Here is a 12,325-nt window from a genome sequence, read left to right as displayed (position 1 = left end):
TATAAATTAAAAAAAACGCGTTCTTTGAAATTCTATTATGTCTTATGTGAAATAATTACTTAGAAACTCCGATAAGTAAGTCTTTATCATGTTTTCCCGGTTGCCACCAATCAGGTACATCAGCAGATATTTGACAACCTTTTAAACGTTCGTCTAGACGTGGATGATTCAGTGTTTCTTCTCTTATTTTCACAATTAAATTAATACGATCAAGTGCTCGCCGAGCTCGTTCTTCATTTATCATTTCCATAGGGAAATCACATAGTTCTAAAAATCATTTATTATGATAATAAGCAAATAATATTTAAGAAACAAAACAAAAACATTTAACATTAATATTATGATTAATATTACCTTCTTCTTCGGTTAATGTTTGACCACATAAACGTTTACACATTGCATAAAACGAGCGGAAATATTCTGTTAAAGTATCATCATATTTCTTTTCTAATCTAGCAACACTCTTAAATTTAGTCCAATTATAAGTCTTTGAAACCCTAAAATACATAAATTATTAATGTAATAAATCAAAAAAATTAAATATTTTTTATAAATTTATAAATCAGTATTAAATATTACTATATTACCTGTCATAATCTACACCATAAGCAGTTACAGCTCTATAAAATTCTTGTTCTTCTTTACGTGTCCACTTTTTCTGACTAATTTCAAGTCTTTGACGTTCACGTTCTCTTACAAATTGTTCATATTTTTCTCGTCTTTCCACCTTCTATGTAAAACAAAATAATAATAAAAAAATCATAAAATTAGTTAATGTTCAAATAAATGTTTTACAATAGAAATACCAAAAAATGTAAGTTAAATATTATATTTAGTGAATAAATTCAAGTATGTTTAATATTCATTCATTTAAATGATTATTAATAAATTGATATTAAAAAACTATAACAAACAATATCCATGCTCTATTGATTAAGTGCTCATATTAATTTATACAGTCAAGAAAAGCAAACTAAGATAATACACACATAAGCATCAAGCGTTAAAATCAAGCTTATATTTAATATATTATAAGTATGTAAGAACATAAAAAAAATACTGTATGAAGTACACTTAAGATTTTTTGATCATCAATATACAAGAAATTTCTAATCTATTAACTTATGGGTCATGAACAATTTAAATTAAATTAAACATAGAATGTTTGTATCTATAATTATACAAGATTTTTTTCCACATGCAGAGTTGTCCCAAACAATTACTATCAGTACTCACTTCATTTCTTTTTTAATATTAATACATTAGTAAATGAATACAATAAATATAACATTACACATTTAACTTAAACACTATGAGTCTTGCAATGATAACTAATAAGAAATTGAATTCAATATTTTAAATGCATATTTATTTATATGCAATAGTATGAGATACTAACTAAAAACAATTATATGATATATGTATGAATAACTTTAGTATTTAAAGATCAATTTTTTTGTGTTATTAGAACATACAATTTGTAATTAAATAAATATAAATTGAGAACTTGTATAATCATAATAATAATAAAAATTAAAACTAAATTAAAAATAATAGCCTTGGTATTATTTAAGATAGTAATTATAAAATAATTAAAGTTGTAATGTATATCAACACACAATCAACTAATAAATGATAACCACTTACAATTATTAAATATGTAGTAATAATATTATACTTATTATGGAAAATATAATATCACTAATCAAAATTATAATATGTATGTATTCCATAAAATATAAATGAATAGTAATTCATTACTATAGATTAAAATAATATAGAAAATGAAATTATTTCTCAAGCATTAAGCATGCTGAAGAAGTATTATCATTTAATAATAGACGAATCAACATTTTTATCATAAAATATGATATTAACAAAATTGCATTATTAAATATACATTGACACGAGGAATATTAAAAATATAAAATTTTGAGTGTATTTTTAATTTTGATAGAGAATTTCAAATTAATGGATTATATTACATTAATACTAATTACAACAGAATATATATTTTTAACTCAATTATTTTCCAATAAAAGCCTATCTAGCCTAAAGTAAATTCCTCTTATTTCTTTTTTCACACTATTCGTAGAACAAAGGACTTCTATTATCTATTTTTAGCAATATTATTGTATAAACTGCTAATATTGTGAAATGAAATGTTTATTTTTTATACATAAGAGCATATCAAATTTGTTGTATTTGTCTTAAAAATGGATATAGCAAAGTTAAGATCAGCTGCTCAAATTTTGTTAGTATTTATATCAGAGTAACACACAATCTAATTGAAAGGTAAGAAAACAGCCTGTTCTGCTCTAAATATTTTTTACCCTCATAAATCACCTTTAAATAAAAGTACATCAGAAAACAATTTTCGTCAGAACTGACAATACTATTTTTGAATTAAATAATTGGTTAATTCACTTTAATATTAAGTTAGCAATTTAAACGTGTACTGCTTAACATAAATTTACTATTTTACATATTTGTTAAACGTAAAAGACAAATTGGGTTATAATTTATATTATACAATAATAATGGATATACCAACATAATATTATACATACAATTGGTTTGGAATTGTTATTAGATATTATTGAAAAATTTGAATAGGAAATTAATAAGATTATTCTTCAGCTGGCTAGAAAAATAATTTTTTTTTTTGATATTCTTATGTTATGGGTAAATTATTACAATTTATTCACCAACAAAATTGTAAGAAATAATTCTATTTTGAAATTAGTTTTCATTTTTATCATGTAAATAATGTTAATAGGTAAATTATTTTTAAAAGTAAGTCCCATGATAAAATTTACCACTTTTTAACATTAATTATTAAAAAGCAAATCCATTCCATAACTATTAGTATTAGTGCAAATCCATTTTATTTGTTGACCAGCAAGTAATTTTGATGAACTCAGATACGAACCCAAAGATACATGGCCAGTTGTTGCCAGTCCCATCCGGGCTGTCCCGTACCAAGGAGGCTGGCAACGTCTCCTGATAATTGGGCTGTACCTGACGTCGCTGCGCACGTTGATTCTCCTAGCTACGAACACACAAACATCCATGCAACTAGACATAATCTACGTCAACAGATCTACTATACTATAATATTATACTTAACGGATATTTCACATAAAACCATAACATTATATTTTAGCTTAAGAAATCAAATCATCTACAGAAATCTATCAAACAACTAGATATATCTAGTTAAATAATTGTTCAATAAATATTAAATTATAAAATAACTTTAAAAAGGTGTTAGCCGCCCAACTACACGTGTAAAAGCTTTCTAAATACATTAATTGTCTATGTAAATAAAAAAATAAAAAATAAATCCATCAAGTAGGAAGGCAGTAATTAATCTCATTATAGAAATTAAAAAAAATGTCTAAGTTGTATCAATTATTTTAATGAATTTTTATAAGTATATTTAACACGAGCTACATGACATAGTGTATACATGGAAACAAAATATGTAGAAACATTCAAGTAATTTGTACTTAGCAATAGATCAATATTGTGATATAAATAATAATATAAAGTTCTATGTAAATTTTTTAGCTTTTATGAATGTGTATTGTTTTTTTACCATAAAAAAAGAAATTTCATCAGTCAAGTCAACTACCAATAACACACACAACTTTTGTGGTTAATAAAAATAATATAAATTTAAATTTTAAAAAATGCAGTATTCATAAGGTACAGAAAACACAAAAATTTATCAAGTTAGTACCCAGTAATAAGTAATAACTAATAACTATTATTTAATTTTATAACAATGAGGAGGAAAAAATTTAATTTATGAGATATTCCAAGGAATAACATAAGAACGTATGTCTATATTTCTCAAACTTTATTTTTTTTTATGAACTACTTAATAATTAATATTTAAATTTAAATTTGTTATTTATTTAAATTTTAAAAATACTGAAATTTTCAAAATAAAAATTGTTGATAAATTTATAATTATTGACATGGAATTTCAAATTAACTTTATTTATACATAAAATAGTCAAAATATATTATGTGTGTGTGCACGCGTGTATATATATACAAAAATAAAAATGTAATTCAACGACACACAAGGCCATATCAATAATACTACCACATCATTCACACACATGAAACCAACGCAAAGAAAACATAATATTTATACAGACATTTATGCCTTTATATAACCCAAATCATACACATTTTCAGATTTAAAATTACGAGTTATTTTAAGTAAATTAATTCAAAGTTAATTTTGGTTCCTTGGAATAAGGGAATAATTAATACAATTAAATGAAAAATAACAAATTATTAAATATAGCGTGACCACATACTAGTAAAATAAAATATATTTTTAGGTGTGTCCTGAACAGTTATTTTTCAATTTTTGTATTGTATTCTGAACAATATATACTTTTAATAGGTGTACCACAAATGTGCATGACAGTTGACCAACAAATTTAAATTGTTGAAGATATATTATGATAAATTCAAAGATTAATTTTCCATCTTCTTACTTCATGAAAAAATAACCTGCACCAAAACCACCAACTACCATGAGGTTTCTAAAATGTAATATTAAATACACCCAAAAAATACTGAACCAAACTATGATTTAATTTTTTTAACTTATATTCAAATTGTCCTTCCTATTTAAAATGTAGGTAGTAATTATACTTACAAAAATAATAGTTTTATAAATTAAATTTATTAATTGGTGACTGATCAATAAATCATAATGAAACACAAAACAAATATTTAAAAATATTTTAATCTATGTGTCATGCTGAATGAAAGGTTCAAATGAAAATCAAATAAAAACGAAAACAAAAAAAATAATAATATAGAATATTCACAAGACACACACAAAAAGATTTACCGGCAATGCCTGTGATGAACTGATGGAATCCATCAAAGATCTCGGCGATCCGAGATCATATTTATACATGGTCACATCCTGCATAGAAACAAATACCAATTTTGGAGTTCCAGAATTCACAGTAGTAATAAAAATAGTATTCCTATTCTAACCTATCAATTTTGAATATTTACTTAATATAAATATAAAATAATTGAAAACTTTCTTAGCCAGCATATCTAGGGTTATTAGCTAAATATTTAAGGCATAAATGCTTGATTAACACTTAAGACAATTTTGTAAATTTAAAATAGGATAGAATAGTTCCCTAGATAGAATATTTTTTAATTGGTAAATCTTGACTATGTCATCTAAATACTATTAGGTACTTTAAATTACTAACCTTGGCTTTTTGCACCAGCTTTTGTTCTTCTTTTTTAAAGTTTCTCTGGCAGGTACTTATTAATCGTCTCACCCTATTGTTAAGATCACCAATTGAAGGCCATATGTATTCATCTGTTGTAGATGTTGGAGTTGGTGGTGCTATACTTAAAGCATTATCTTCAGTTGCTAAAGGAGTTGGTGGCTCTGATGATACTTCTTCAGAGTTTAATGGTAGTTCAGCACCTTCTTCAACATCATTGAATTTTGTTATTGCTGTTTCTTTTTCTTCACTAATAAATAAATTAAAAGTATTTTAACATACATCAAACAAAGGAATATTATACTTATTGGTCATTCAAATATATTAAACTACACAACAGAATATATAAATACATACAGTGTAGGTGGACCGCATTTGGCTAGAAAACTTAAAGCTGGATCACTTCTCATTTGGTTGTATGACTCAAAACCATGTTTATATGTGCCTACTAAAAGTGAACGATCTGCGTCTCGGTCCCACCAAGGAGCAGGAGTTAAGTCACAAATTGGCGTATTAATGGGTAATGCACTAAAAAGGAAAGGAATAAAAACATGTATACTAAGTTATAAACTATTAAAATATATTTAAAAATAAATAATTAATAATGCTCTATTATTTTTAATGTTCTTCTCAACTCTGGTTTGAATAATATAGTTTTTACATTATCCAAAATATCATTAGAATATTATTATTTATTAAATAAATTGAATTAAATGCAAATTACTCTAAATGAGACTTACACTTACTCTTGTTTAGAACATATTTAATCAAAATGTTAAAAATTTATTTAATTTTCTTATTTTTCTAATTAATTCTAAGTATAATTAACTGACCTGACATGAACACCTTCAGCAACTTGTTGAGCAAATTCACCAACAATATCACTTTTAATGTAATACAACATACGTATTCGTAATAAAACCCTGTAATACAAAATAAAATTAATAAATTAGAATTGAAAATACATAAACAATAACCAACTTGTTAGCATGTCGACTTAAATGTTTACGATAATTGCTTTCTAAAAATAAATCTCCATCATATTTGTTGTTTCTACTCCAATGTTCTTCATCAATTAATTGAGTAGAGTTAAAATCCTTTTGTTTAGGTTTTCGATATTTTTTAGATCCACGAGAATTTTGACCTTTAAAGTAAATTTATAATATTATAATAAGATTCATATTATTTGTAAAAGAAAAAGTATTTGTATTAACTGTATAATCCAAATTTATTTGTTTTAGGAATAATATCTAATTCAAATAATGGTAAAATATGTATATATGTAAATATGTATGTAAAATTGTATGGAGGTGTTTTCATTATTGTTGGTTTATTAATAAATCATAAATATACACATCTTTTCCATAACAACTTTTATTGACCAAAAAGCATTTAAAGCTTTTTGTGAAACCAATGTGAATTCAAAACACTGAACATTAATTTGATTTGATAAGTAGCATTATAATTTCTATTAAATAGTTAAATCTATCATTGAAGTATGTTTGCAGTAAAAAAATCTATTTCAGATACGTTAAAATTATCTATGTAATCTTTTTCTTCTAATTCTAATTTTCTGCTAAATCTGAATTAATTACAACAAATAAAATTCAAAACAATTATGTTTGTTTGTCAAGCCTAGTATTCTTTTTAATTATTCACTACAATTACATTTTATTATCAAACTGGTAAATTAATTAAAACTGCAGAATTATGAAACTTAAATTATAACAATTAAATAATAATGATATTGGATATAATGTATGGAGACTTCTATTACATGATTGTATAAAACAAGTAAAATATTATGTATTATCAATAAAAAAAGGAGAAGAAATTAAGTAACACCACCATGTACAGTAAGAGGGGAGTTGTAAAAATCTAAAATATAACATAATATTAGAGGATAACTTATACTTTTAACATTTAAAATTAGGATTAAGTCACATAAAATTGAAGTTGGTACATAAATTATGTACATAGTTAGGTTAGATTTAACTATATATATGATAAATATACATATTAATACACATAGTTGCAAAACTGTAATAATTATTTAGGTACCAATAATACTGTCATAAAAATGTGTTATTTCAAGTTTAATTTATTCACTAGGTTCAGGAATTAGGATTTAAATATCTTATTAGTTATTACTGATTATGAATCATAAAACACTCATAGACATAGAAATAATTTCTTTTTCTTTCAGAAATCGCGAATTTATATTTATGGAAATACATCCATCTTAAAAAATGTTTTTCAATCATTGGCATTAAATTTTAGTACTTTGATTATAATAATTAAAATTAAAAAAAGTAATTAAAATGTATCAATGGTGTTAATATAAAAATAATATCATTATTATTTGGTGACTTTTCTCAAAAGTTCAAGATAACAACTATTGTTTACTAATTATGAAAAAGCAGTTTTTCTAGATATTTCATTTATTCTGCAACAGTGTGGTTTTAAAAAATAAAGTTTTTTTGTAATATTCTATTATAATTTCAAAAACACCATGTTTAATTAGTAGTAAATAATCAGTTCATAGAGTTGATAAATACAAAAGATTTAAACCTAACCTAACTGAATACTATAAAATGTAACTATTGTATTGGTTGCAGTAATATAAAAATATAATACTAATGTAAATTAGTTTCTATAAATAATTGACTCCTAACAGCATTTTTTAATAACAATTCATAATAATTACTCATTGAACAATTATGTTCTTTGAAATTATCAGCTACAGTAGGATAATTTTTGTTCAATACTATACTCATATAGAAAAAAAGAAATAATGAATGTGAATATATTATATTAAAATATCTTCTATTATAGGTATAAATAAATAAATTTAAAAAAACCATGGTTGTAGAATAATTGGAGCAAATGAAGTGGGAAATTTGTTACTATGTTGATTTAAGCATAAACCACTATGTTAAGATTTAGATAATTAGATAAATTAAATATTGATATAAAGCTTACCACCATGAGAAGGAGAATCGTCAGTTGAAATATTGTCAGGTGTAATGAGATCCCAAATAAAGGAACGTATTTTTTCATCTCCTCGATAGAAACGTAAACAATACAAAATCTATATAGAAAAAATGCAATATTATTAAATATATTTGATCATGAATCGTTTAAGGGATTTATAATAGATTTTTATGCTAAAAAGACTATTTTCATTTCAACGTACTGATCAAACTTATTACGTGAATAGTTAATAATAATATGAATTTTTAAAGAAATTTATATCTTTTGTTTCATTTCTTAAATCTTACTAACAATTTTCAAATAATTAGGACATACAAGTTATTAAATTTAACTTAAAAAATATAAAAAAAATTGTCATAGGAGTCAATGACATTAAGAGTAAACAAAGTAATCATATTAACATAATAAGTTAAAAATCCATTTTCATCATTGAATTCATATCATTGAATTGAACAATATCATAGAATGAAAACTGATCAATTTAGCACTTAAATAATAGATGATTATTAATTTATGCACAAAATATCAAATTGCTGACACGTGCATGTACACACAAGATCAAGTGTCCTCACTAAAACTACATCTCAGTAAACATTTACAATAATTTACTACACAAATACTACTGCGCCTAAAATTTGAAAATCTTATAATAGTCTATATTGAACATGTTTCAAACAAATGATTTTAAATTCTTTCAAAAAAATATACTTATAATACATTATAAATTCATAAATTACTAACAACAATCCGAGCAAGATCCTCTACATCACTTTCTTTCCATCCTTCACGAAAGTCGTTATGTTGAATGATTTCTGGCCAACGACTCCAACTATAACATATAAAAAAAATTAATAAAAATAAAACAAAGAAACATATTCATTAAAAAAATAAACCAACCCAAAAGTCAGAATTCCTCTTTCAACTTTAAAACATTCACTTCTAGTCCAACAACCATAGGCAACTTCTCCATCTTTTGGTACATAGTCATCAGGAATAAATTTAGTGCGTAATTTTTTGCTTTTTCTAGTACGACGTCCTAATATACAAATAATAAACAATAAACATAAAATTGTTTTTTTTTTTTAAGATTATATAAAAATACTTAGCATTTAAATCAATAAATTGTTTAGAGGCTAAAATTTAAAAATTTCTCTTAACAATTGTATACCAAATTTATGATAAATCTAATTTAACTATATACCATTAAATTTAGGGTATTTCAATTTTAATATGTTTTAATGTATGAAGGGGAGTTATGAAATGATGATCCCCCCTCCCAACATGAAAAAATTAAGTTACTCAATTATTTAAAAATTAATTAATTATTTATAAAAATAAAAAATTAACCTCTTCCACGCCCAACTCCTAAGCTGTTGTCCACATCACTATCAGCAGAACCTGATGATTCTAGTTCAGACATGTCCATCACAGCTTCGTCATGGCCATAACGTTTAATTTGTGTACGTCGGCGTGGCTCTGATATAACTAAATCATTCTGTGAATAAAACAATAACAATTTAATTATAAAATAAATTTGAATCAAAAATATTAGCATAATAATATACTTGATCTCCTCCTTCAGATGTGTCAATGTCAGCTTTTCTAGCCCATTTTTTCCAAAAGTCAGGATCATCAATATCAATATCTTGTCGAATACCGCTAGACGCAAAACTTGCTTTTGAAAAAGTCGATCCTTTTTCACTTTCTAAGGTAATAACTTGGGTTCTACGTTTAAGAATTTGATCTATATCTTCTTCACAAAATTTATCTCCTGCATTATCTTCCTCCATAACGGCACCATATGCCCCTATAAAATATTTATATTTTATGATTAAAACATAAATTATTTAATGACAAACATTATTCCAAACCTTTCTTTAATAAGTCTTCAATTTCCTTTTTAGTAAGTTGTTTGTTGTTTAAATCTTTTCCTTGTGCTGTGTTCATACTCTGAAGAATTGCTTTATCCAATCCAAGTTTCAAGGATGCTTTATTAAACATTTCTCTTTCATAAGTATTCCGACATAAGAGTCTGTACACTTTAACCATTTTTTGTTGACCAATTCTATGACAACGTGCTTGAGCCTAAAAGTTTAACATATTTATAGTTAAAAAAAATTTATATTCCTAGTTGTAGTAGAATTATTAGTTAGATTTAACAATATTTTACCTGGAGATCATTTTGAGGATTCCAATCACTATCATAAATAATAACAGTGTCAGCAGCAGTCAAATTAATACCCAGTCCTCCAGCTTTAGTACACAATAAAAATACAAATCTATCAGAATCAGGTTTGCAGAATCTATCAATAGCAGCTTGACGTAAATTTCCTCGAATCCTACCATCTAGTCTTTCAAAAGGATATCTAAAAATAAAATATATTATTAAAAATATTTCAGTTTAAAATAATACTAAGAAACTTACTTTCTGTATACTAAATAATCTTCAATAATATCTAAGCACCGTACCATTTGGCTAAAAATCAAAACTCTATGACCGTTGTCTTTAAGTTTTGGTAACAATTTATCAATTAATACCATTTTACCAGATGAATGAATTAAAGCTTTATAATAAACATCAGGATCGTCACCATTTAAATTACGATAATCATATTGAATTTGATCTTCGGCACCTACAAAATAAAAGTTCAAAATTTAAAAATATATAACAGATAACACAATTGAAAATAAATAACATTACAAATAAACATACCATTCAACAGATAAGGATGAATACAACATTTCCTTAATTCCATCATTGTATTCATAAGGTTTGGTACATTAGCAGAAGTGGTTCCTTTTGATAAAAATGAGAAATTTTTCTCCAAAATTCCTCTATAATACTTTTTCTGAATATTAGTCAATTCCACCTAGAAATAAATTATTTAATATCAAGTTGCTTAAAATAAAATTTAAAGCTTACCTCAACAACAGTTTCTTCTTTAGGAGCAATTGACTTTTCAACATCTTCTTTTAATCTTCTTAACATCATAGGCTTTAACAATAACTGAAGTTTTTGCACTTCAGTTTCAGATTTCAAAGCACCAAATTCTTGTAAGAAGTCTTCACAACTTGAAAACTGTGTTGGTTCAAGGAAATTAAGCAAAGAAAATAGCTCATTAACATTGTTTTGAAGAGGTGTTCCAGATAACAAAACCCTGTGTTCCTAAAATTAAAATATATCCAAGTAGTTAGAAAGCTTTCTTGCCTAAAATAAATAATTGGCAAAAACAAAACTTACAAGATTTAATGCACGTAATCCTTCTAACAATTTACAGTTTCTATTTTTAAGACGATGCGCTTCATCAATTACACATAATCGCCAACTGATGTCTCTAAGTTCCATACAATCCGATATAATAGTCTCAAAAGTTGTAATAAGAACATCAAACTTTGATATTTCTTTAATTATCACTCCTTTATCATTTCGATAATACATTTCATATTGTTGTACCATATTTCTACTATGAGATCTACAAATAAAATTGTTAAATAAATAATAAACAATATTTTAGTTTAATTTATTTTATAATTGAATACTTTAAATTTTATTAATTTCAACCTAATAATAAAATTAGTAAAAATGTATTAAAATTATAAAGTTTACAAGCATAAAAAATAATTTTAAAAATACTTACGATCCATGATAAACGATAACATTTAAATCAGTCCATGCTTCAAACTCTCTTTGCCAATTAGGAATGGTTGACAATGGTGCTATAACTAAAAATGGACCTCGCACCCCATATTCATGAACAGCATGAATAAATGTTAAAGACTGTATTGTTTTACCAAGACCCATTTCGTCAGCCAAAATACAATTGCGCCTAAAATGATTATTTAATGATAATTAAGATACTGTATTATAAATAATTAATTAATTTTATAACTTACCCATTATACCAAGAAAAAAGTAACCAATTAAGGCCTTCTAATTGGTATTCTCTAAGAGTATTGTTGCTTTTATAAATAGGAGATTTATCTAATTTCACCCAATCAGTAGGAGATGGTTTTTTCTTAGGCTAAAACAGAATAAATGTTTATTA

General features: G+C 24.8%; 1 protein-coding gene across 6 annotated transcripts in view; it reads right to left on the bottom strand.

Annotated features, from left to right (window-relative positions):
• LOC114126598 (chromodomain-helicase-DNA-binding protein 7) overlaps positions 1-12,325 on the bottom strand; it is a 33,538-nt gene that overhangs the window by 6,275 nt on the left and 14,938 nt on the right. For 3 of the 6 annotated variants that reach the window (XM_050207413.1, XM_050207416.1, XM_050207414.1), the window contains 22 exons: positions 12,174-12,301; positions 11,918-12,106; positions 11,521-11,752; positions 11,203-11,445; positions 10,993-11,149; positions 10,705-10,912; positions 10,450-10,645; positions 10,151-10,364; positions 9,845-10,086; positions 9,627-9,774; positions 9,177-9,315; positions 9,021-9,108; positions 8,268-8,376; positions 6,267-6,429; positions 6,119-6,208; positions 5,643-5,813; positions 5,265-5,535; positions 4,883-4,960; positions 2,933-3,052; positions 588-730; positions 355-497; positions 60-267 (listed from right to left, as the gene is read on the bottom strand). In XM_050207413.1, the coding sequence (XP_050063370.1) occupies positions 60-267; positions 355-497; positions 588-730; positions 2,933-3,052; positions 4,883-4,960; positions 5,265-5,535; positions 5,643-5,813; positions 6,119-6,208; positions 6,267-6,429; positions 8,268-8,376; positions 9,021-9,108; positions 9,177-9,315; positions 9,627-9,774; positions 9,845-10,086; positions 10,151-10,364; positions 10,450-10,645; positions 10,705-10,912; positions 10,993-11,149; positions 11,203-11,445; positions 11,521-11,752; positions 11,918-12,106; positions 12,174-12,301 (3,680 nt within the window). The remainder of the gene's footprint in view (positions 1-59; positions 268-354; positions 498-587; positions 731-2,932; positions 3,053-4,882; positions 4,961-5,264; positions 5,536-5,642; positions 5,814-6,118; positions 6,209-6,266; positions 6,430-8,267; positions 8,377-9,020; positions 9,109-9,176; positions 9,316-9,626; positions 9,775-9,844; positions 10,087-10,150; positions 10,365-10,449; positions 10,646-10,704; positions 10,913-10,992; positions 11,150-11,202; positions 11,446-11,520; positions 11,753-11,917; positions 12,107-12,173; positions 12,302-12,325) is intronic. The other 3 variants (XM_050207417.1, XM_050207415.1, XM_050207418.1) reach the window with 3 other exon arrangements.

Source organism: Aphis gossypii, chromosome X, assembly GCF_020184175.1.
Source record: "Aphis gossypii isolate Hap1 chromosome X, ASM2018417v2, whole genome shotgun sequence".
NCBI classification, from domain to species: domain Eukaryota; kingdom Metazoa; phylum Arthropoda; class Insecta; order Hemiptera; family Aphididae; genus Aphis; species Aphis gossypii.
This window is presented reverse-complemented; position numbering and strand designations above follow the sequence as displayed.